At 45.6% G+C, this 26,798-nt stretch overlaps 1 protein-coding gene across 6 annotated transcripts in view; it reads right to left on the minus strand.

Annotated features, from left to right (window-relative positions):
- The window catches only part of FAM193A (family with sequence similarity 193 member A), a 198,337-nt gene that overhangs the window by 35,456 nt on the left and 136,083 nt on the right, over nucleotides 1-26,798 (minus strand). For all 6 annotated transcript variants that reach the window (XM_021938200.2, XM_017955690.3, XM_021938199.2 and 3 more), the window contains 5 exons: nucleotides 10,551-10,749; nucleotides 9,308-9,580; nucleotides 5,482-5,785; nucleotides 4,230-4,413; nucleotides 2,777-3,007 (listed from right to left, as the gene is read on the minus strand). In XM_021938200.2, coding sequence (XP_021793892.1) covers nucleotides 2,777-3,007; nucleotides 4,230-4,413; nucleotides 5,482-5,785; nucleotides 9,308-9,580; nucleotides 10,551-10,749 — 1,191 coding nt within the window. The remainder of the gene's footprint in view (nucleotides 1-2,776; nucleotides 3,008-4,229; nucleotides 4,414-5,481; nucleotides 5,786-9,307; nucleotides 9,581-10,550; nucleotides 10,750-26,798) is intronic.

A 26,798-nucleotide genomic window follows, 5' to 3' on the forward strand; every position in this document is an offset into this window, starting at 1 on the left:
CTAAACACAGTAACCAAGGGCAAAGCAGCTGCAAAGCACACATCCAGGGAGCCAGCTACCCCTTCACAGGTGCGGCAGGGCATCATGCTGCCTGGAGGAATGGATGACGTAACCAATACCACAGCCTGCCTGGGCAGTACTGAGGCTGCACACGTGCCGCCAGAACTCTGGCCACCTTTCCAGGCGAAGGCTAATGCATTCACCTGAACAGGGAATGTAAGAAATGTGTAGCGGCTCACACCTGTGATCCTAGGAGTTCGAAAGCAGCCTGGGCAACACGGCAAAACCCTCTCTCTACAAAAAGTATCAAAATTAGCTGGATGTGGTGGCGCACGACTGTGGTCCCAGCTATTTGGGAAGCTGAGGTGAGAATCGCTTGAAGCCAGGAGGTCGAGGCTGCAATGAGCTGTGATGGCACCACAAAAAGAAATGTGTAGTAAAAGAAACAGAAATTCCTTCTTCCCACCCTAGCAGATAAACAAAAGTGCCCTATATTTTCACTAGTGGGACAGAGCAAATGACTCACTGTCCAAATTGATGGAAAATTAATTTTCATCCCAAGTGAAGACTGCCTTTGAGTAGTGATGTATACATACATCCTCTAGGGGCACAAATGGAAACTGTTCTTTGTGTTCAGAAAGCAGATGGGAGTCATCAGCGTCAGGAGCACAGCTCCATCCACCACCAACCTTTAGAAATGCTGGGGCTTATGAGAAACTCTGGCAAAAGCATTTCTCCTAGAGAAACAGAAAAGTACTCCCCAAGTGTAAATTATTTTTCACAATATTATTAACAGGAAAATTACCTTTTGAAAAACTTAAAAATTATGATACAAATTTAACATTGGTATGTTACTAAAAATTTCATTTGACAATTCAAGTAAAAATTATTTAACATCCTTCTCCATGTGTATGTCAGGAGCAGCACCCAGCAGCCACCTCATGGTGGGTCCTACAGTCCAATGTCTGGAGTGAGTTGCGGGGCTGCACTGCAGAAGTGGGGAGACTGACTCCATCAGGACACTTGCTGGCACACACTGGCCAGCTGGCGTCCTCTCAGAGCCGATCTAAATCCAACATGGGTGTCTTGTCAATATGTGGACCAATAACAAGCACGTGAGGGCAGATGCCCTGGTCTTTAGCAGGGTGGCTGCCCCAGCACAGGCCTCCGGGTTGGACCTGCTACGGGACAGAACAGGTGAACTACTGCCGTCCCTTCAACAAGCAGCCAGCCAGTGAGCCTCAACACACATCTGTGAGCTGCTCTGTAAAATGGGTGCGGTGTAGAAAGCACCAGGAGGCGGTCCCTCGAGGTGGGACTGGTTGCTGAGCAGGGCCTATGACATCAGCCTCTAAGGATCAGCTGGGCCTCAAGTCTGGATCCAGACCACTTGCAAGGTCAGAGGGCAAGAGCCTGGGATGGAGAGTACCCTGAAAACTCAGGAAGGGGTCCCAGAGGCCTCCAGTGAATCTCAATGGGAGGTCTCAGAGCCGTGGACCACCGTGGGGGCCCCTGATGCTAGACACTCCTGAATGGAGGACACACTATGTTCTCCCCACTCCAGCAGTCTCCAGTCTTCTGGGGCACAGAACAAGGCTTCTCCCCTAAAGCCTCCCAATCAGGCCCAATAATCAGTCTAAACCTATTTCAGGACTGCGAGGCATGAGCAGAGTTCTTGAGGGTAGAGCAATCACAACAGCTAAGATAGAAGTAACGACACAGGACATCGGGCCCACCCTCTGGTCCACTGTGGGATCGTCCTCTTCCTCACCTCTCTGCCTGACCATGTCGCGGACAGAAACCTGGCCTCTTCCCAAGACAACTGTCCTACTGTCAGAACCCCAGGAACCTACAAGTTCCCTCTGCATGCAGCCCACATCTGCTCACTGAGGTCTGGCTCTTGGAGCCTGACATTTTTAGGGAGCTGAAACCAGAAGGCTCTTTGGAACTGCTCCAACATAGGGGCATTTAGAAAATCCTCCAAGAGAAAAGGGTTTTTTTTTTTTTCTTTTGAGACACTCTCACTGTCACCCAGGCTGGAGTGCAGTAGCATAATCTTGGCTCACTAAAACCTCCACCTCTGAGGTTCAAGTGATCCTCTCACCTGAGTCTCCTGAGTAGCTGGGACTACAGGCGTATACCACCATTCCTGGCTAATTATTTTTTTCTATTTGACATTTGCTTTTTGTGACACACCATGCCCTCTGGAAAGGAGAGAACTGCTCATGCCTTCCCATGAAGACTTATTTTCCTCCCCTCTAATCAATGCCATGTACTGGTCTTCATCTGGAACAGCAGTGGGACAAGAGGAGCATGGGGGACATGCTCAGACCTGAGTCCAGAAGACTTCCCTGTGCCAAGTGCCCCGCCCCAGTCTCATATCAAAGACACTTCTTCACCCACAGGCCCCAAAAGCCCACCTGGGCCTTTCTTCTACCATCTCTACAGTTGAGGGCTCCTTTCTTGGAAAAGAAGGTTCTCCAACAGATAAAGCTGGAGTGTCTGCTGCTGCCCTCATGACAGCCAGCACAAGAACAAACCCATTCTACAAAAGGGGAAGTAATTTCCTGAAAACACAAACAAAGTGAAGTTTTTTACCAGTCTCCAGTTCAGGCCACCAACGACAGGCTGGCTCTCGGAGCAATGTTGTGGGCAAGTAAACTCACGTCAGAGCCCCAACCTTCCGTAGCTCAGTCCTGCCTGGAGACTGGTGTTGCACAGCATCCTCAAATGCCCTCAGACCTGGCACCTCCAGGTGCTGAGACCTGTCACTTGCCTTCCTTTGCTTATGCCTTGCCCGCTTTGCTGCACGCGTGCTGCTCACTGGTTTGGTTTCAGAGCTGTTTATAAACTGCAATAAATCCTCCACCCTCCGATGGTCAACGACGCTTTCCCTTTCTGAGATCTGATCCATTTTTTTAGGTTGCTCTTCTTTCCTCTTGGTCAGCCGTAAGCGAAGCTTTTCCCTCATTTCTGCGTAATTTCTACTTGTTGGTGCAGCTGGAGGCTGAGAAAAACAACAGTTACGCTTAAGTTTTAAAAACTTTGAATGTAATAAATTTCAGACCACACCTCCAAAAATAAACTGTTTTATTATTCAAGTAGTATATATTTGTTTTGAAAAATAAGGAAATAAAACCAGCAGAAAAAAAGAAAAACCTATCAGCAAGTCATCCAAAAGTGGTATTTTGATACCTATCCTCAAATTTTACATATTCATGAAAAACCTGGTAAAACATGTACAGCTATGCACATAAGTGAATTTTTAAACTAAAAAGGAAACAATTACAAATTCTGATTAATATACTTTATTTATTTATTTATTTACTTATTTTCGAGACAGGGTCTTGCTCTGTCACCCAGGCTGGAGTGCAGTGGTGCGATCATAGCTCACTGCAGCCTTGGTCTCTGGGCTCAAGCAAAGCAGCCATGTACCGTCATACCCACAGCTAATTTTCTTCATTTTTTGTAGAGAAAGGGTCTCACGGTGTCGCCCAAGCTGGTCAATTCCTGGGCTCAAGAGATCCTCCTCCCTTGGCCTCCCAAAGTGCTGGTATTACAAGCATGAGCCACCGTGCTTGGCCTCTACTTGTTATTTAATATGGTGTGAATATCTTTTCATGTCAATAAATGTGTCTGTAGTATCTTTCCATCCATTTGTAGGTTTCCTTTTTGGTGCCAAAAACAAAAAAACCCTGCCCTGAATCCTACTGCCAAATTTCTTACTATAAAAATATGTGCACATTTTAGGAAATGCAAACAGAGCTAAAGCAGAAAAAGAACAACTATAAGCCCCTGCTATTCCTACCACCCATCCCTCTTAAACTGCGGGTGATAACTGGTTGTATAAATTAAATCACAGCTCTGGAAAGACGGACAAGTACGTGTGTGTACCAATGCCCTCTGTATTCAAGCAAGAGAAATCCAACTGCACACACACAACGCTGCTGTCACTGGCCACAATGTTCCACCATATGGATACACCATGGTTAACAACCTCCTACCAATGGGTATTCAGTAGGAATACTGCACCCCTGATTTACCGATTACCTTAAAAACCACAAACAAAATGCAAAAATGAAGCAAAAAATCATTATGGCTAAATCTTTGGGCAAATATTTTTCTTTGCTTCTTTACGATGGATATATCCTAGAGGTGCAGAATTTCTGCAGAGGAGCCCGTGTGCTGCACACTTCCCACATCATGACGTGCTGACCTCACGCACTCACCCCGCCGTGCCCAAAGAATTCGCAGTAGCAGCAGTCGCAGTACTTGCCCTCCTTCTGGTTGGTGGAGGTTGAGGTGCTGGAGCTGTGCTCAGAGCAGCTGTCCTCATCTGCACTCTCGTCCCCATCATCTTGCTGTGGGTCGTAGACACCATTCTCGCAGCGGTGCCCTTCGCAATCAGGGTCACTGCAAAATTGCACACAAGCTTATCGGCAAGTGGCCGGCCCCGGGAGGCAATGACTCCCATTGTTGCGCATGACCACCCACTGTCCTGCCCATTTCACAGACAAGAGGCAGCACAGAGGATGCATAGCCCCAAGGTTCCTAGGGAGTCATACACATGCACCAAAGACGTTGGCCAGGGGCTCACGTGGGAGGCATGGCGTGTGCGCACGCATGCAGGCGGTCCCTCAAAGCGCTCATACAGCGCCACTGAACAGGAACACGCAGTCTCTCCAATGACTCCTTCTAAGACTGTCCCTGCCACCACAGCTTCCATACTAAGGGGGAGAAGGGGTACAGCTTCAAATGGGAGAGTTCAAAGGTAACAGAAATTGTCTTAAAAGGAAAGTCTGGCTGGGTGCAGGGGCTCACGTCTGTACTCCCAGTACTCTGTGAGGCCGAGGAAGGTGGATCCCCTGAGGTCAGGAGTTCGAGATCAGCCTGGCCAACATGGTGAAACCCGTCTCTACTAAAAATACAAAAATTAGCCAGGCATGGTGGCGTATGCCTGTAGTCTCACTACTTGGGAGGCTGAGGCAGGAGAATCGCTTGAACCCAGGAGATGGAGGTTGCAGTGCACTGAGATTCCACCACTGCACTTCAGCCTGGACGACAGAGCAAGACTCTGTCTCAAAAACAAAACAAAACAAAACAAAAAGCTGTTGAGTGTTTGTCGTATTGTGTTTTTACTATACACATTTCATTCATTTTCTTCTGATTCCACCCTAGGTATAACAAATACAACTTATACAACAAATAACAATGTACGCCCCTGATGCTGTCAGTGTTTAGGAGTAACTGGCCTACCTTCCCATGGCAGCCCACTGCCCCTGCTCTTCTGTCTGCAGAAGTAGAGGCTGAGATGGGAGCCCCTCCACACTTGGCCTCTGCTGGGGACATCCTTGCATTCCCTCAGCATTTCACTAGGCTTTTCAACTGCATGGTCCCGGGGAAGTTTCTGTAGCTGTGCTAGTGCAGTGTAACACCCATTTTCCAAAGTGCTCCCATGTCCCCAATCAGGACTTGGCTCACCTGCAGACACTTGGAGGGGCGCTAATGGAGCCATCTGTGGCCGGGGGCAGGGGTGCAGGACAGAAACTCTTGCGTGTGTCCACAAACCCGGGAGTTGTGGTTGCTGTTTTGGGGAATGATGGGGCTGCAAGATTTGCAAGGTGAGGTGTGGAAGCAGGTGAAAGAGCGGCAGGTGAGAGCGCGGCAGGTGAGAGTGCAGCAGGTGAGAGCGCTGGGAGGGGGGCCAAGCCCGTGGGGCTGTTCCTCGGGGCGGCTGGAGCCGAGTGTCTGTGGTCCTCCTTGCTGATGCCATGAAACACGTCACCTGCATTTAGAGAGGTGAGAGTCACTGCCAAGTTTTTGTTTCAAAAATGTTCAAACCTGCAGAAAATCTGAAAGAACACACAGAGTACCCATTCATCCTTCACCTTGCTTCATCATCATGACCTAATATTCTGTCCTGTTTATAAACTTTATTTCTTACATGCACACACACTTTTCGGCTGAATGTCTGCAAATTGCACTCGCCTCTAAAACACTTCGGCATGAGCTCCTCAGAACATCGACAGTTTGCTTTTTCAAAAAAAATTTCTTGGCTGGGTGCGGTGGTTCACGCCTGTAATCCCAGCACTTTGGGAGGCCGAGGCCGGCGGATCACGAGGTCAGGAGATCGAGACCAGCCTGATTAACTCAGTGAAACCTTGTCTGTACTAGAAGCAGAAAAAATTAGCCGGGCATGGTGGCACGTACCTGTAGTCCCAGCTATTCGGGAGGCTGAGGCAGGAGGATCACAGATCACACCACTGCACTCCAGCAGCCTGGGCGACAGAGCCAGACTCCATCTCAAAGGAAAAAAAAAAATCACCTTTTTCTTTTTTAAGAGACAAGGTCTCACTATGTTGTCCAGGCTGGTGTTGAACCCCTGGGCTCAAGCGATCCTCTCATCAGGGCCGCCTAAAGTCCTGGGACTACAGGTGTGAGCCACTTTTTACTTAAAAATTTCCTCCCGTCTCTCTCCTCTCTTTCTTTTCTTTCTTTCCCTCCCTCCCTCCCTCTCTCTCTCTTTTTTTGACATTTTGCTGAATAACCACAATACTACGATCACCTCAATGGCATTTAACAGTGACAGGAAGGCCGGGCGCGGTGGCTCAAGCCTGTAATCCCAGCACTTTGGGAGGCCGAGATGGGCGGATCACAAGGTCAGGAGATTGAGACTATCCTGGCTAACACGGTGAAACCCTGTCTCTACTAAAAAATACAAAAAAACTAGCCGGGCGAGGTGGTGGGCGCCTGTAGTCCCAGCTACTTGGGAGGCTGAGGCAGGAGAATGGCGTGAACCCAGGAGGCGGAGCTTGCAGTGAGCCGAGATCTGGCCACTGCACTCCAGCCTGGGTGACAGAGTGAGACTCTGTCTCAAAAAAAAAAAAAAAAAAAAAAAAAAACAAAAAAAAACAACACTGACAAGATAATCTCATCTAAGGTACAACCCATATTCAATTTTCCAATTTCCTTCACATGTCCATTATAGCTTTCCCATCAACCCAGCCTCTTCCAACCCTTTTCTCTTTTCACAAGACTAACTTTTTTTTTGAGACGGAGTCTCGATTTGTCGCCCAGGCTGGAGTGCAGTGGCTCGATCTTGGTTCACGGCAAGCTCCACCTCCTAGGTACACGCTATTCTCCTGCCTCAGCCTCCCACAGAGCTGGGACTACAGAAGCCCGCCACCACGCCCAGCTAATTTTTTTGTATTTTTAGTAGAGCCAAGATTTCACTGTGCTAGCCAGATGGTCTCGATCTCCTAACCTCGTGGTCCGCCTGCCTTGGCCTCCCCAAAGTGCTGGGATTACAGGCGTAAGCCACCGCACCTGGCCTAACATTTTTTTTTAATAGGCCACCTGTCTGCCCATTTGGATGTGTCTTGTCTTGGTAGATTTAGATAAAATGTTCTGGGCACAAATCCTGCAAATATTATGTTGGATTCTTCTGAGTTTGTGGCAATGGGATGCAACCAGTGTCTCTCTGTTTCATGGTGATGTGCATGGCACTGTCTGCTAGGTTCCTCCAGAGTCTGGCATCCACCATTCCTTTGTAATCTGTCAGTCCCCAGTGATAGGGTTTGGTTGTGTCCCCATCCAAATTTCATCTTGAATTGTAGTTCCCATAATCCCCTGTGCAGTGGAAGGGACCCAGTGGAAATAACTGAATCATGGTGGGGGCTTCCCCCATGCTGTTCTAGTGAGTGAGTTCTCACGAGATCTGACGGTTTTATAAGGGGCTTCTCCTTCGCTGGGTATTCGTTCTGTCCCCCGTGAAGAGGTACCTTCCACCATGATTGTAAGTTTCCTGAGGCCTCCCCAGCCATGTGGAACTGAAAGTCAATTAAAACTCTTTCCTTTATAAATTACCCAGTCTTGGGTAGTTCTTCATAGCTCCGTGAGAATGGATTAACACAGGTGCCCACCATTCCTGTGTAATCTGTCAGTTCCCTGTGGGTGCTGCTTTTGAACAGCAGAAATACTCCATTTCCCAAACTGATATCCCTCGTTAACCTCCATGAATGCTGCGTACTTGCACCAGCTGTTACCCCAGGGGCGCAGCATGCTGAAGTGCCACTCCTATCCTTCTTACACATTTGGAGGAGGTGTGCTTCTAGAAGAAGGAGCTTCCCACCCTACTGCTCTGTTTGAGCACCCTAATCCCTTTGGATTCTTGACTTTATTTGTATGCTATAGTCAAACTTCCTTACTGTTTAAAAAATTTTTTTTTTTTTAGAGACGGGGTGTCATCACTATGTTGCCCAGGCTAGTCTCAAACTCCTGGGCTTAAGCAATCCTCCCCTTTTAGCCTCCCAAAATGCTGGGAGCTACTGCACTCAGCCTCTTCATTCCCTTTAATGCTCAATCTTTCCCAGCTTTGGCTAGTGAGGCCTCCTCGAGCCAGCTCACATCTGCTCAGCATTTTCCTAAAGCAGCTTCTGAGAAATCTTGCCACATGCTCAGAAAGCAATGACCTCCTCGCCTGGCCAACGTGGTGAAACCCCGTCTCTACCAAAAAATACAAAAATTAGCCGTGCGTGGTGGTGGGCGCCTGTAGTCCCAGCTACTCAGGAGGCCAAGGTGGGAGAATTGCTTGAACACAAGAAGTGGAGGCTGTAGTAAGCTGAGATTGTGCCGCTGCACTCCAGCCTGGGCGAACAAGAGTGAGACCCTATCTTTTTTTTTTTTTTTTTGAGACGGAGTCTCGCTCTGTCGCCCAGGCTGGAGTGCAGTGGCACGATCTCGGCTCACTGCAAGCTCCGCCTCCTGGGTTCACACCATTCTCCTGCCTCAGCCTCCCGACTAGCTGGGACTACAGGCACCTGCCACCACGCTGGGCTAATTTTTTTGTATTTTTAGTAGAGACAGGGTTTCACTGTGTTAGCCAGGATGGTCTCGATCTCCTGACCTCGTGATCCGCCCGCCTCGGCCTCCCAAAGTGCTGGGATTACGGGCGTGAGCCACTGCACCCGGCCAAGACCCTATCTTGAAAAAGAAAAAGAAAAAGAGAAGAGAAAGCAAGCAATAACCTCTTCCTATCACAGAAGAACAACAGAAACAGAGACAAAAGCAAGACCATGCAGTGAAGCCCCAGAGGAATCTAGCATAATAGCTACAATTCTAATCAAAGTCCTAAGGATCAGCTCTCGGGATCAGCTGTGTGTGTGTGAGCATTTTTGGTCAGTTAATTACACAGTTAATTACACGTACGCCTCAGGCTGGGCCAAGTAAAAGGCAGTTACAAAGATGAGAAGTCAGTAAACCCAGCCTTCCTGCAGACCCCGAGGGCCAGTGAGCCTTCAGGCCTTACCTACTGAAGGAGGTCTCTTGGATGACACTCTGAACTGGCTGTTGCTGGACTGCACTGTGGTAGCTGTGCAGGACACGGAGGACGTGGCTGATGAGGTGGCCATGACAACTTTGTTTGCTTCCATAAAAGCATCTTGGAAATTGTATAAACACTTCTTTTTTGCAGCATTCTTTTTCTCTTTACTATCCGAGACTGCAGGTGTTTCATTGCTAGATGGAGGTGGAAGGGCTTCTGGTCTTGTTTCTGAGAGTGTTGGCCCTAATATTTCACTCCCTTCAAAGAAGAACAGGAAAATTATGGCTTCTGACAGCAATCATACTTAGCTAAACCCTAAAAGACATGCTGATGACTGAACATTTGACACTGGGGGTGCTACTGAAGTCAGGATCCCACTGGGATGACGCTAAGTCAACCAGTTCTTAATCTAAGAAAAAACTGTATTGAGCACCTACTATGTGCCAATTCCTGTGCTAGGTGCTTTCCAAAGTTACGTAAAGTCTTAAAACTACTTTCTGAGGTTGATACTATTACTCCCATCCTAAGAAGATGAAGAAACTGAGGCTCAGAGAGGCCAAGCAACTTGCCCAAGGTCACACAGCTAGAAATCCTTCCCAAGCAGAGATCAGGATGTCAAGTGTAGCCTGCTGTTCTGGCACACGCGGGGGCTGGGTGTGGGGCTGCCAGGAGCTCTGGCCACAGGAAGACAGAGATGAGGGGTAGGCACCAGCCCCTTTTCAGGTGCCCCTGACCCTGCGACTGAAGTAACAGCTGGGCCTCAGTGGCTGAGGCGGCTGGGGAGGAAGGAGCTAGTAAAGGGGAGAGATGCCACGTGGGGCCAATGCAGTAACCAGAGGAAGGAGTGTGAGTCACAGATTTAAGTCGACTGTGGCACTTTCTTCCTGCCCCTGTGCACTGGGGGGCCTGAGGTCTGATTGTCACCACTGCTCGAGAATTGAAGGCCGGGCACCCAACCATGGTCACCAGACCCTCAGCAGTGCGGAGGCCACGCCCATGTGGCTCACCGGTCTGACAGGGAGCCACGGAGTCAGAGTCTTGCTCTGCTCAGTCACGCAGTGGGACTGACTGGTGGCAGATGCGACAGGATGGAGTAGGATTGGAGACCGAGGTGGTGGAGCAGCGGCTGGCTACAGCTGCGCCAGGGTTTCCACGGGAGACTACGGCAAAGATGTCAATCTACTTAGGTTATTTTAAAACTTTAAGAAAGTTTTAACAAATTCCTTACCAGAAATTGTATCTGGCAAGAAAGTGCCAGGATTCCAGTTCTTATCATTCATCACTTCTGATCCCCAAAGACTTATAAATTTAGAACTATTCCACTCTGGAGTATTCCCAAAACAGCTCGGATAAATATGGTCTTGAAGAGATGCATTGAATACCTGATGCTTATTTGTGTGATTCTGAACAGGTGCTGGCGGTAAAGCCTACAAAAAAAAATTTTCTAATCACATATCAAAATTAATATTCTGTTTACCTAGGTAAGTAAACTACAGACAGACAATTCATTATGAGCCTCATGGGATGTGCTCGCCATGAGCTGAGGCCCACAGGGCGCACATCTCACAAAACGTGGACTTGATTTATGAGACTGTACACAGCAGGTCAAATTTCAACCAGATGTAGATATGAAAAGCAACCGATGCCTTGAGGAGTATATCTGAACAAACTTTAGACAACTCAATAACCTGTCACATTCCTACTGGGTCACATGTGAGTGTGTCATGTGCGTCGTAAGATCTGTTTCTACGGCTTAATCTCAGCAAGCATTTTAATGATCATCACTGATAAGTCAACTTTGGAATCACTGATGAAAATGGATAAAACCCTTACACACTGACCTCTTATACCCAGGCAAGGTACAGCGCAAATCTAATGAACTAGAGGAATTTGTACACAGTGCTCTAAAGACCAGGGCATTCTCAAAGGAGCTGCCTCACTGGCAAGCCCTGCCTTGGGCCCTGTGGGGCAGACCACTGTTGAAGGCACCAAGGGAAGGTGATCAGGGTCTGGCCAGCTGGCTAGCCAACATCCATGCATTTTTTGAGTGACTAGCCATCTGGCTGCTCCTGCACAGGCTGGGGCCCCCTTGGGTCCTCCCTCTGCCTCAGCCGCTATCCAGGCACCAGGCCCTGGCTGCTGACCTCCTTAGGAGATCCTAAGCACCACATTCTCACAGCGGCGCAGCACAAGAGCCTACACATCTGCACCAGGAACTCTTCCCAGTCCTTCTTCCCATCACAGCCAGAGTGATCTTTGTTGAATGTAAATTCGAGCACGTCACTCCTCTGCTCAGGACGCAGCAATGGCTTCCCAAGGCTCTGGTCTGAAAAGATCCAAGGGAGCTGGGCCTACCTCCTCCAACCCTCCGGCTCACCAAGGCCCTGGACACACAGGCCTCCCCTTGACCAGCACACACCTATTCTCACCTTCTTGGCCCTAAGCTTTGCTTGTGCTGTGTCCACGCTCTAGAATGTGTGAGCCTCAGCTCGTTACCGCACTCACACTCATCCTGCAGGCCTTGCCCTAAGGATCACTTCCTCAGAGAAGCTGGCACTGCCTTTGCTGTGACCACCCAGGACCCAACACCCAAGACCAAGGCGAGCCTTCCCACTGAACACACTAAAATCCGTCATTTTCCCTCTTAGCACTTACCATAGTTATAATTCAAGACCTACTTGTAGCCTATTGGTTTAATGTCTGCCTTTCCCCAGATTACATGAGCTCTAGGATGAGGTGGGACATCTGGATCCTGGCCCTTCTCCCCCAGTCCTTGCTAATGCTGGGCAGACATACGGATCTCCCTCAGCAGGACTTCTGTCTGCTGGAGTGGAGGAATGCCCAGTTATGGGCAACCTGGTCATCACATCCTCTGGGATGCAGAAATGAGCACTGAATTCTGTAAACTCAAGTGGGAGGGTTCCCTGGAGGGTTCTGAAGAATGGGCAATGGTTCGGCAGAATCCTGCAGGCTTGGCTTGGCCAGAGGGAGGACACGAAGGGGTTAGGAGCAAAGGGATGGTGCATATACAGGTATGACAGTGCCATACCCTGACAGGCTCCAGGTTGAGTGGGGGCGGCAGCCAGGCCAAAGACAACTTTGTATCACTGTCCTTAAGGGGCTGGGGAGTCACAGAGGGATTTAAGTAGCAAAGTGAGATGATCTGGTCAGCTCAGTGGAAAGATCAATTTGTGGCAATACTGTGGATGAACCAGAAGGCAGAAGGAGGACAAGTGGTTAGTCAGGGGGTGAGAAAGGATGAAGCAATGGCAGTGAAAGTGGCAAGGAAACGAGGAATTCTGGAGCTATCAAGATGAAAGCTGGGACTACACATCTAGTCCAGGAGCTACCACTGCTGGCTCCACTATGAGGAGGCACGTTCAGGTGACAGATCTTAACTCTAGTCCCACGTCTTGGCCTTTGGGCTCTGCAGTCTGGCGAGCTCGGATGCCAGCTCTCCCTTTTACTAGCTGTGTGACCTCAGGCAAATTACTCAATCTTTTTGTGCTTTAGTTTTCTCATCTGTAATCTGGAGATACCTACCTCCAGGGTTATGGTAAGAATTGAGCACACTGTCTGGCCCATAGTAGTATTCAGTGAGTGTGACGGTGCACTGCTTTCATTTTCTAAGACAACAGTCTTAGAGACTTTCTATAGAGAGACTACTTATATAGACATACAGTCCCTGGACACAAAACACCTGACCAACCAACCAAACCTTTCCACCTTGCCCTTCTCCCACAGTGCTTTGGAGCAGAGAGGAAGCACGCCCCTCTGGGCTGCTGGACAGCTCAGTGAGTCCACTGACCTGAAACAGGCCCAGGATGGCAAAGGGGGAGAGGAGGGTAGAGCAGACACTCAAGATTCAACAGCAGGAAGAAACAGGTCCAGACAGACCACCCAGGCTACAGGCAAGGGCTGAAGTCATTGTTCTGGTATGGAAGCCCCACGGGACAAGAGCCAGGAAAAAAAAAAAAAAAAAACGCATTTCAATACCCATTTCTACAAAGCAGTGATAAGCTAAGAGCTGCTTTGCTGAGAAGTAATTGATGAAAACTAACAAGTAGAAGACTTGGGTCTTGAGTACCTTCTAGTAAGGGGCAAAAACATCTGACAGATGCCAACCTGCTGGCTTTGAGCAGCAGTCTCATTGTGCTGGCCCAGCTGGTAAACCCTGACTAGCAGCACTCTCAGGGCTCTGAATCTATATAAGTACTTCCTGGACTCCTCAAGACACGACCGTGAGTTGTTTGGTTTCAGGTTTGAAAAGCCTGGCTGACAGCCTTGGCTCCACCACCCATGTGTGTGCAGACAGCTCTTGCTTATGCTTTAAAACCCTGTTTCAACATCATTTCCACTGCAAAACCACCCGTGGGCTTATTTAAAATGTTCTCTCTTCAGTGTTACTTTTCTGCCTAGCATCTGTGAGTTCCATTAGGTATGTCACAACATTTTCATATTTTGATCTTGTTTTTGTCTTCTCTTTAGACTGTGAACTCTTTGAAAAGAGGGGCCAGGACTAACCGATTTTTGTCTTCCTAGAATATAGCACAGGGCCTGGCACATATTGGGTGTTCAATAAGTGTCTGCTGAACAGTGTCTAGCTTAGAGGAATAAGGGAATGCATCTATACAACTGTAATATTGGAAACATATGGCAATGATTCTACGCATTCGATTTACACACTGTGCAGAACCCCACCTACTCAAAAACGGAGGCCCAGTAGTAGGGACAAAAGTAACAGGGATCAGTAGCAAAAAAAGTTGTATTTTCTTTAATGCTTTTGCAGAAGATGCCTACTGATCTCAATAGCTTATGGATTTCCTTCAGGAAAAAATAGGTGTCTGTCACCTAGACCATTTTTGGACCACGACTTTATAAGTCCACCAATGAGCTAACTGTAAAGTAACTCTCTCAGAATGTGGACCATGCTATTGAATCTGAACACCGACTTCACTCATACAAACCCACAAAGCTTCAACTAGCAGTTGTTTTGCATTTTTATCCACTTTGAGACAAAAGAAGTAATCCATAGGAAAGGAAAACTGTTGCTTTAACTAAAAGCTCTGACACAAATGCAAACACAACAAACTGCTTTCCACTGGGCACACATTGAGTCTATCCGGGAGCTGGGTGACTTGCTTGTCCTCTACCACCCACACTCACTCGGACATGGAACGTGGGTGCAAGACACGAGAAGAGCCGCAGACTGAGTCACGAGGCCCACACGTGAGAGGTTCCCAACACTAAGCATCCGAGCAAAAATGAGTTCCAGCTGTATCCCAGGTAACGAAAAGGTTAAGATGACGACCTCTCTGCTTAACTTAGGTTTCTTGGTGTTTCTCCCAGAGATGGTAAAGAGGCGAACGACCACCTTTGCTTTGGCTGTGCCAGTTTTCAGGCTGGAAGAGCGGAATCTCAGCTCTAAAAGAACATGCAAGTCAAAGATCACAATGTGATCCCCAAATTGCAACCTATTTATGACCCCATTGTCCACATAGCTTTACATCTCCAATCTAAATCTGAACTTGTACTTTAAACTGTATTTAACCGAATCGTGTTTTAATTGTATTAAATGCTTTTCCAGTGGTTTTACTTAAGTCTCAAAGTAACCTAGAGAGGGAGTGTAAAGACACACCCTGGCCCTCGAAGCTAACAAGGGACCCAAGGCTACTTGGCACCCGGTCCTCCTCTTGCACCACGTCACCAGGCTCCACTTGATACACCGAACTCCGGAGGGCCAGAACCCAGTGGCCACTGCAAATGCTCCACTGCAAAGTTCTCAGTGGAGACTTTGAGACATCCCTGTCCTCACTTCTAGGCCCTTTCTTTTTTTTTTTTGAGACAGAGTCTCGCTTAGTCGCCCAGGCTGGAGTGCAATGGCGCGATCTCGGCTCACTGCAAGCTCCGCCTCCCGGGTTCACGCCATTCTCCTGCCTCAGCCTCACGAGTAGCTGGGACTACAGGCGCCCGCCGCCTCGCCCAGCTAATTTTTTGCATTTTTAGTAGAGGCGGGGTTTCACCGTGTTAGCCAGGATGGTCTCGATCTCCTGACCTCGTGATCCACCCGCCTCGGCCTCCCAAAGTGCTGGGATTACAGGCGTGAGCCACCGCGCCCGGCCTAGGCCCTTTCTTAGTACATCAACTGTTTTACAGTACATCCTCCATGTTGGATGAAAAAGACTCAGGATTCAAAGTCCCATGACTTGGGTTCCAGTATAGATTCAGGCCCTGTAGTCGTGATTCCTACTCCTAGGCCACGTGGACAGCAGGTGGGAGGAGCAGCGAGGTGCAGCCACACCTGCTCTGCTTTGCTCTTCGCTTGAAGAAGGCCATTCTTCCCCCCTGGTCTGGGCTTTGTCGGGTAAGAGGGGCTACTTAGCTCTAGATCTGAGAGAAATGACACTGAACACTTTGGTAACCAACTGCCATCAACAAAGGCAAAGGTCGAAAAGAAGTATTAGGAGGTGATGAGAGAAGCGAAGTGGAGGTGAGGGGAAGGAATGGCCGCACACCATTGCCACAGTGACGTGTGGGGGCCGCAGTCTGGAGACCCTTGAGAGGAGCCCAGGTCTCAGGTAGCTCTCGCACCAGCAGATGCCAGCCCTCATAGGGAAGCATCCACTATGGAGGCCTCTGGGTTCTCACAGAGTAAGCTGAGCAAAACATAACCTCCTAATAGAATCCGTCCGCACAAGGAAATAATATACCACAGGTGACAGCAGCAGAAAACGAATCTGGATGCTCAAGGTTTCAAACACAGAGTAACTATGTGTAAAATGCTTAAAGAAAGAAAGAAAGAAAGAAAAAAACAAGGAACAAGAGAATATAAAAAGCTACTAGATATCTTTGAAAAAAAAAGTAAATTAAATATATTTAAATATATAAATATGGTCGGAATTAGAACTTAAGTGGCAGGCTAGGCACCACTACAGAATCACTTAACTGGAGGACTGATCCCAAAAAAGTCCTCAGAACACTGCACTGAGAGATAAGGAGATGAGAAACCTGCAAGAGAGTGTCAGGGATGCAGAACAGAAGAAAGTCTAACACCAATCTCATCAGAGGCTGAGAAAGACAACTGAACGCTTGCAGGAACACGGAGATAACATGGATGGCAATTATCAAACAGGAAATTGAAAATGATTGGTAGGCTAAAGGCTCTAATGGAAAAAGTAGACAGCATGCAAGAACAAGGGGGCCGTGTGAGCAGACAGATAGAAAGAAATGCTGGCAATAAAAACAATGTAAGAGAAACGAAGACTATCAGTGATGGGCTCATCAGGAGACGACACGGTCAAGGAAAGAGTCAGGGAGCTGCAAGATATGTCAGCAGAAACTTCCCATACTGCAAGGCAAAGAGAAACAAGAATTAAAAACAAAACTAGAAACAATCCCCCCAATAGAACAAAACATCCAAAACTTGCGGGACAGTTTGGAAAGATATAACACCTGGTAAGTGGAATGCTGGAAGGAGAGACTAGAGAAACAGTTGAACTAGTAATAGCTGAAAAGTCTCCAAAATTAACAACTGACAGCACAGATCCAAGGAATTCAGAGAACATCAAGTAGAATAAATACCCCCAAAGCTACATGAAGGCATATTCTATTCAACCTGCAGAATACCAAAGAAAAAGAGAAAATCTTGGCCAGGTGCCGTGGCTCACATCTGTAATCCCAGCACTATGGGAGGCCAAGGTGGGCAGATCACCTGAGGTCAGGAGTTCAAGACCAGCCTGGCCAACATGGTGAAACCTCGTCTCTACTAAAATACAAAAATTAGCCGGGCATGATGGTGGGTGCCTGTAATCCCAACTACTCCGGAGGCTGAGATGGGAGAATCACTTGAACCTGGAGACAGTGGTTGCAGTGAGCCGAGATCGTGCCACTGCACTCCAGCCTGGGTGGCTGAGTGAGACTCCATCTCAAAAAAACAAAAAACAACAACGACAACAACAAAAAGAGAAAATCTTGAAAGCAGCTGGGTGGGGGCGAGTGGACCTACAGAAGAACAGGGAAAGAATTCCAGAGGACACCTTGTCAGAAACCAGAAACCATGCCAGCAAGGACAGAGGGAAGTTAAACAGATCTAAAGTGTTCAAAGAAAAAAACTACCAACCTAGAATTATGTGTCCAGCGAAATTATCCTTCAAAAGTGAAGGAGAAATAAAGACTTCCTCAGACAAACAAAAACTGAGGGAGCTCATCACCAGCAGACCTGCCCTGCAAGAAATGTCAAAAGATTTCCTTCAGACAGAAGGTCAGAAATGTGGATCTACAGAAAGAAAGGAAGAATACTAGAGAAGGAGTAAAGCCAAAGTAAAGTATCTTCTTCTTCCTATTAATCTAAAAGATAACTGTTGAAAGTAATCATCAACACTGTACCGGGTGATTAACATGCGGATAAGTGAAAATAATGACAGCAATGTCACAGGGAATAGGGAGGGGTCGGGAGTAATCTGTTAAATGTTACCTGTTTTACATTAGTTAGTTGAAAAGGGACTTAGATTAGTTCAAAATGTATATTGTAAACACTAGGGCAACTGCAGAAATTTTAAAAAATATAAATAAAATTGATATAATAAGAGGAGATAAAAATCATAAAATGCTTAATTAAAAGTAGAGAAGGCAGAAAAGACTCATAATGAATAGGAAACAATTACAAACATGGCTGATATTCATCTAAACACATTAAAAAATCACTTTAAATGTGAATAGTCAAATACACCAATGAAAAGACAAAGATTATCAGAGTATATCAAAAAACAACAAGCATGGTGGCATGTGCCTATAGTCGCAGGTACTCAGGAGACCAAGGTGGGAGGATTGCTTGAGCCTAGGAGTTCAAGTCCAGCTTGGGTAACATAGCAAGATTCCATCTCTAAAAATAACAAACACACACAACTACACATGTCTGTAAGAAACCTGCTTTGCATATGAAAACCCAGAGAAGTTGGCTGGGCGAGGTGGCTGACGCCTGTAATCCCAGCCTTTTGCGAGGTGGGCGGATCACGAGGTCAGCAGATCGAGACCATCCTGGCTAACATGGTGAAACCCTGTCTTTACTAAAAATACAAAAAAATTAGCCAGGCATGGTGGCGGGTGCCTGTAGTCCTGAGGCAGGAAAATGGCATGAACCCGGGAGGCGGAGCTTGCAGTGAGCCAAGACGGTGCCGTTGCACTCCAGCCTGGGCGACACAGAGAGACTCCATCTCAAAAACATAAAAAAAGTAAGTATTGGCTGGGCTTGGTAACTCACGCCTATAAGCCCAGCACTTTGGTAGGCTGAGGTAGGAGGACTGCTTTAGCCCAGGAGTTTCAGTCCAGATGGCAACATAGTGAGACCCTGTCTTCTCTTTGGTAGAGTCCAAAACAATAAAAAAAAAATTAGCTGGGAGTGGTGGCACATGCCTGTAGTCCCAGCTATTGCGAGGCTGAGGCAGGAGGAATGCTTGAGCCCAAAAGTTTGAGGCTGCAATGAGCTATGATCATACCACTGTACTCCTGGTCTGGGTGACAGAGTGAGACGCTGTTTCAAAGAAAAAGAAAGTATTATGAACAACTGTACACTAACACACTGGATAAAACAGATGAAATGAAAAAAATTTTAGAAACACAAAACTTATCAAGATGAAATCATAAAGAAATAGAAAAGTCTGAACAGACCTATAACTAGTAAAGCGATTGAATTGGTAAACAAAAATCACCCAATAGGCTGGGTGCAGAGGCTCATGCCTATAATCCCAGCACTTTGGGAGGCCGAGGTAGGTAGATCACCTGAGGTCAGGAGTTTGAGACCAACCTGGCCAACATGGCAAAATCCTGTCTCAACTAAAAATACAAAAATTAGCTGGGTGTGGTGGCAAGTGCCTGTAGTTCCAGCTACTTTGGAGGCTGAGGCTAGGGAATCGCTTGAATCTGAGAGGCGGAGGTTGCAGTGAGTGGAGATTGTGCCACTGCACTCCAGCCTGGGTGACAGAGCAAAACACCGTCTCAAAAAAAAAAAAAAAAAAAAAAAAAAAAAAAATCACCCAATAAAGAAAAGCCGTAGACCTGATGCTTCACTGGTCAATTCTACCAAACATTTAAAGAATTAATATCAATCTTTCTCAAAGTTTCCAAAAAACTGAAGAGAAGTGAGCACTTTCTAACTCGTGTCCTGAGCATATCCCCATACCAAAGCCAAAGACACTGTAAGAAAAACTATAGGGTCGGGCACAGCAACTCAAGCCTGTAATCCCAGCACTTGGGAAGGGCAAGGTGGCGGATCGAGGTTGGGAGTACCAGATCAGCTGACCAACATGGAGAAACCCCGTCTCTACTAAAAATACAAAATTAGCCAGGCCTGGTGGCGCATGCCTGTAATCCTAGCTACTCGGGAGGCTGAGGCAGGAGAATCGCATGAACCTGGGAGGCGGAGGTTGCAGCGAGCCAAGATCGCGTCATTGTACTCCAGCCTGGGTAACGAGCGAAACTCTGTCTCAAAAACAAAACAAACCAAAAAAACTACAAATGAGTATCGCTTATGAACATTCATGCAAACATCCTCAACAAAATACTAGCAAACTGAATTCAGCAGCATATTAAAAGATTCATACACCATGACCACGTGGGAGTTATTCCCAGAATGCAAGGATGATTCAATGTATAAATAGTAATCAATGTTAACATGCCACATTAACAGACTGGAAAACGCCAAAGATCATCAAAACTGGTGCAGAAAAAGCATGTGACAAAATTCAACACCCTTTTATTATTATTATTTTTTGAAACGAAGTCTTGCTCTGTCGCCCAGGCTGGAGTGCAGTGGCGCGATCTCGGCTCACTGCAAGCTCCGCCTCCCGGGTTCAGGCCATTCTCCTGCCTCAGCCTCCCGCATAGCCGGGACTACAGACGCCCCCCACCACGCCCGGCAAATTTTTTTGTATTTTTAGTAGAGACGGGGTTTCACCGTGTTAGCCAGGATGGTCTCGACCTCCTGACCTCGTGATCCGCCCGCCTTGACCTCCCAAAGTGCTGGGATTACAGGCGTGAGCCACCGCGCCCGGCCTCAACACCCTTTCATAACAAAAATACCCAACAAACTAGGAATAGAAAGAAAACTACCAAAACATAATAAAAGCCATATATGAAAAACCCACAGCAAACAATGGTGAACAAATGAAAGCTTTTCCTTAAGTAACAGGAACAAGGCAAGGATGCCTGCTTTCACCACTTCTATTCAACATAGTATTAGAAATTTCAGCCAGAGCAAATAGGCAAGAAAAATAAAAGGCATCTAAACTGGAAAGGAAGAAGTAAAATTATCTCTCTTTGTAGATGGTATGATTTTACATGTAGAAAACTCTAAAGATTCCACAAAAAAAGTCTCTTAGAATAGATGAATTCAGCAAAGTAGGAAGATACAAAATCAACACTCGAAAATCAGCTGCTTGTCTATACACTAACAATGGTCAGTCAGAAAAGGAAATTATGAAAACAACTCCATTCAAAACACATCAAAAATAATAATTTAGGGCTGGGCACAGTGGCTCATGCCTGTAATCCCAGTATTAGCCAGGCGTTAGCCAATTAGCCAATTAGCCAGGTATGGAGGCGCGTGCCTGTAATCACTGCTACTCCAGAGGCTGACACAGGAGAATCACTTGAACCTGGGTGGTGGAGGGTGCAGTGAGCCAAGATCATGCCACTGCACTCCAGTGTAGACAACAGAATGAGATTCTGTCTCAAAAAAACACCAAACCAAAACAAAACACCAACAGGAATTAACCAAAGAAGTGAAAGAGTTGTACCATAAAAACTACAGGCCGGGCACGGTTGCTCACGCCTGTAATCCCAGCACTTTGGGAGGCCGAGGTGGGCAGATCACGAGGTCAGGAGATACAGACCATCCTGGCTAACACAGTGAAGCCCCGTCTCTACTAAAAATACAAAAAAATTTGCCAAGCGTGGTGGCGGGCGCCTGTAGTCCCAGCTACTCGGGAGGCTGAGGCAGGAGAATGGCGTGAACCCGGGAGGCAGAGCTTGTAGTGAGCCGAGGTGGCGCCACTGGACTCCAGCCTGCGCGACAGACCGAGACTCTGTCTCAAAAAAAATAAAATAAAATAAAAATTAAAAAACTGACAAAACAGGCCGGGCACAGTGCCTCACGCCTGTAATCCCAGCACTTTGGGAGACCAAGGCGGGCGGATCATGAGGTCAGGAGATCTAGACCATCCTGGCTAACACGGTGAAACTCCATCTCTAGGCTGAGGCAGGAGAACTGCTTGAACCCAGGAGGTGGAGGTTGCAGTGAGCCGGGATCATGCCACTGCATTCCAGCCTGGGTAACAGAGGGAGACTGTCTCAAACAAACACTACAAAACATTGCTGTAAGAAATTAAAAAAAAAAAAATTGAAAACACATACCATATTCATTGATTAGAAGACAATACTGTTAGAGTGTACACACTACCGAAAGTGATCTACAGATTCAACGCAGCCCCTATCAAAATCCCAATGATATATCTTGAAGAAATAGAAAATCCATCCTAAATTCATATAGAATCTCTTAGGATCCTGAATAAGCCAAACAATCTTTTTTTTTTTTTTTTTTTTGAGACAGAGTTTTCCTCTTGTTGCCCAGGCTGGAGTGCAGTGGCGCGATCTCGGCTCACTGCAAGCTCCGCTTCCTGGGTTCACGCCAGTCTCCTGCCTCAGCCTCCCGAGTAACTGGGACTGCAGCATGCGCCACCACGCCCAGCTAAGTTTTTGTATTTTTAGTAGAGACGGGGTTTCACTGTATTAGCCAGGGTGTTCTCAATCTCCTGACCTCGTGATCCGTCCGCCTTGGCCTCCCAAAGTGCTGGGATTACAGGTGTGAGCCACTGCGCTCGGCCAACCCAAACGATCTTTACACAAAAAACAAAAAACAAAAACCACCAAACCTGGTGGACTCAGGACTCACACTTCCTGATTTCAAAACTTACTGCAAAGATATAGCAATCAAAACAATGTGGTATCAGCATGACATACAGACAAATGGAACAGAACAGAAAGCCCAAAAATGAAACTTCAGATATATGGTCAAATGATTTTTGACAAGGATGGCAAGATCCTTCAATAGGGAAAGGGCAGTCTTTTTAACAAATGGTACTGGGACAACTGAATATCCACATGCAAAAGAATGAAGTTGCACCCTTACCTAACACCATATTTTAAAATGAACTAAAAAATGGATTACTGACCTAAATGTAAGCAAAGAACAAAACTATTCGAAGAAAACAGAGGGCAAAAGCTTCACAACGTTGGATTTGGCAATGATTTACTGGATGTAACGCCAAAGGCACAGGCAACAAAGAACAGACAAATCGTACTGCATCAAAAACTGTTAACCGCTGTGCATCAACAGACACTATCAACAGAGTCAAAAGTCAAGCCACAGAATGGGAGAAAATGCTTGCAAATCATCTATCTGATAACGGACGAATATCCGGAATCCAGAGACAACTAAAATGCAACAGCAATAACAAACCTGATCCACACACGAGCAAAGGACTTGAGCAGACGTTTCTCCAAAGAAGATACACGAACAGTCAGTGAGCACATGAAAAGATGCCAACATCACTAAACACTAAGGAAATGCAAATCAAAACTACGATGTGTCTACGGTCATTTACACAAGAAAAAAAGCCCTACAATGTGATACCACCTTACATCCATGAGGATGGTTACTATTAAAAAAGCAAAACTGAAAAGAACAAGTGATAATGAGGATGTGGAGAGACTGAAACCCTTGTGCACTGCTGGTGGAATGTAAAATGGTGCAGCCGCCGTAGGAAACGGTGGCAGTTCCTCCAAAAATTACAACTACAATTACCATACGATCTATACATTCCACTTCTGGGTACACACCCCAAACAACTGAAAGCAGGGTCCTGAAATATTTGCACACTCATGTTTGCAGCAGCACTGCTCATAGTAGCTACTGTATGGAAACAACTCAAGTGTTCACTGACGGAGATGCAAAATAGGGTACAGCCATATGATGAGTATTGTTTAGCCTTAAAAAGGAAGGAGATTCTGCAATATGCGACAACATGAATAAATGCTGAGGACATTAAGTGAAATGAAATAAGCCAGTCACAAAAAGAGAAATACTGTACAATTCTATGTACATGAGGTACTCAGAATAGTCACAATCATAAAGACATAAAGTAGAATGATCGACGCCCAGGGTTGGGGGAAAGTGGAGTTATTGTTTAGTGGGTAAAAACCTCCAGTTTTACAAGATGAAAAGAGTTATGGAGATGGACCACTGAATTCTACACTTAAAAATGGTTAAGATTGTAAATTTTATATTATGCATATGTTACTATAATAAATCTTTTCAAAAAGTACAGCAATGAAGGAAGATATACCATGCTAACACTAACCAAAAGAAAGCTGGAGGAGCTATATTAATTTCAGGCAGAGCAGACTTCAGAGCAAGGGAAGTTACCAGTGGTAATGAGGAGCATTACATAATGATAAAGGGTCAATTCTCCTAGAAGACATAACAATCCTCAATGTGTGTGCTGCTAACAACAAAGCATCAAACTTTGTAGGGCAAAACCTGATAGAACTGTGCAAGGAGAAACCGATGAATCCATTATTACAATGGAAGTCTTCAAGAGCCATCAATCAGAATGAACAGATCCAGCAGACAGAAAATCAGTCAGAACATAGTTGCTGACTGACAGAACTCAAGAGCACCATCAATCAATTGGACATAACGAACATACATCTGAAGACCACTTCATCCAACAATGGCAGAACACATATTCCTCTGAAGCTCACATAGAACATTCACCAAGACAGACCATGTTCTGGGCCATAAAACATACCTTAATAAACTCAAAAAAACAGAAATTATACACTGTATGCTTTCAGATCACAATGGAATTAAAGTAGAAATCAGTAACAAAAAGATAGTCGGGAGATCCCCAAATATTTGGAAATTAAATGCTCTGGCACTTACAGTTTTTATTTTATGTAGTATTTCATTACTGTATTTTTCTCAGCAATTACTTTGAACTTTCAAATAACTTATACTCAATATATAAATTCAATATGTCACTGGTATGAAGACACTTCAAAATAGAAATTAGTCTTCAAGTCTTTCTAATTTCAAGAATTTTTTTTTTTTTTTTTTGTAGAGACAGGACTATGTTGCCCTGGTCTTGAGCTCCCAGGCTCAAGCAATCCTCTCACCTCAGCCTCCCAAAGCGCTGGGATTACAGGCGTGAGCCACTACAACTGGCCAGAAAATAAATTTTTCATAGTACTCATGCTAAACATTTTAGGTACTAAATATTTACCCACAATGCCAAAAATATGAATTAAAAGAATTACAACTACAATGACATAACGTCTTAAAAGGCAACAACTGAGACTGCAGCACAGCAGGAACTCCCTAAGGCCTCAACAATGCAAAAGTGATGGCAGACACAGTGGCAGGTCAGAAGCACACAAGGCCCCCTCCACATTAAGCACCCACCTTCTGCCTCCCTACATTCAGAACTTCTTACCCAACAATCCTCCTGTTGATTATCTCTAAGAAACTTCCTCCAATATCACTGAAATGCATGCTATTCTGATACAGCTCGTTTGCTTTCTGAAACATCCTCCAATGTCACTGAAATCTGTGCTATTCTGATACAGCTCATTTGCTTTTTAAGCTGTCCACAACTCGCTGGTGGACCAGGAGACCCCTTCAGGGCTGCTAATGCATTATGCATTTAGGCACAGATGTGGTCACAGCATCCAACTAAGTCAAACTAAGTCAAATAACACAAACTAATCTTGTAAGACCTGGTAAGTGACAATTCAAGTTTGTTTATAGTAATGAACATTTTCATACCAGATGCAAATGAAATATTTTGATAATTGTATCTTATGTTTCCACATAATAATGGCCACCACGTAACATATTTTAAATGAATCAGTGAATAGTCTTCAGTTGACAAAAGTGGTAGAAATAACATTTAGTTATAAATTTCTAAATTTCTATACGACTTCTACCGCATATGGCTTGACCGCCATAATTGCTTTTCTATCCATATTTGCTTTTCTATTCTAATCTTTCTATATGATTACAGTTTAACAGGTATCAAAAGAACAAATAATAGATACAAATGATGCTCCTAAAATGTTTTTCTTCTTTTACCCATACATAGATCTCTAATTTCCTGAGAAAAGGCCAAAAGCCAGGGAAAAATAATCAATTTTTAACCAAAGGGGCCCCACAGTCTTTAGTAATAATCAATTTTACTATTTTACTTGAGTATTTTTAGGAACTAATTCTTGAATAGCTTCCACCAGCAAAAATATATAACAGAATATTATCTTTTCTTGGAACTAGGTAACAGACCTCTACTCAGGCAATAGCAAGGAGTGAAAAACTTCCTAACTTTACACATACACCCAGAGAAAATCAGGCTACAAACCAGGCGGGCCATGAAGATAGCCTAGTTCTGACTATATACCTGAAAAATGCTATTAAAAAGCATTCTATTATTAAGACATCATTAAATGTTCAAACTGAGCAATATTCAATCTAACAAAATTTAAGCATGAATTTGGATGGTTGTGTCAAGTAATTACAATAGATGTGACAAACTTATTACACTCTATTCTAAACCTGTGTCTGTTAATCTTCCACCTGCGCCTCTCCCTAGCAAACAGACAACAAAGCTCACTTATGGGCTACATGTACCCCACTTCACAGTGACCCCTGGAGGGGAGAAAACACACGTGTTTGGAAAAAATCATTCCATGTCATGTCCTCCTCCCTTTCTGTTCCAGCTTAAAATCATTGTTTTAAATAATAAATTAGAGTTTGAAATAAATTATATTTTTGATTGATCAGAGCTACCTTTGGACAAGAATAACTGGTACAAAGAAAAAAAAGAAAACAATCAGAATTACAGTGAGTCATTCTAGTAAAGGTAAGCTCAAAATAACTAGAGAGGAAAAGCTATCTAAGGTCCAAAGAATGAAACCAGCCTAAAAATTTCGCTGTAACGGCTAAGATACTAAGTAAACACATGAGGTTCTCTTAGAAGAAATGCATAAAAATCAACTTATTTCTAGATCCTCACTCCACTTCCTGAATGGGCTCTTCACACTGGGTTTCTGGCAGCTTCTCCTGTCTGTACCCTCCCCTCCCCAGTGCTCCATAACCTGCAGGGCGTTATAATTTTCTGTGGCATCACGCTTAGGGCTCCTCCTTTATTTAGGCTTGTGTATTTCTAAATGCTAAAGAAGCATAGTCATTTTAGACCCTGTGGAGTCCAGCCAGTGTGAGAGGACTCATGTTATATTCACATTATTTTACCTATCACGTTAAGAAAAAGAGCAAGCCCTGGAAGATCACAAGCAGATAACTGGTCTTCTGTGGAAGTATTCCCTAGGTTTAACCTGTTAGAAGTATCACTTGAAAAATCCTTCTGTTCTA

The sequence above is a fragment of the Papio anubis genome, chromosome 3, assembly GCF_008728515.1.
Source record: "Papio anubis isolate 15944 chromosome 3, Panubis1.0, whole genome shotgun sequence".
Lineage (NCBI taxonomy): Eukaryota > Metazoa > Chordata > Mammalia > Primates > Cercopithecidae > Papio > Papio anubis.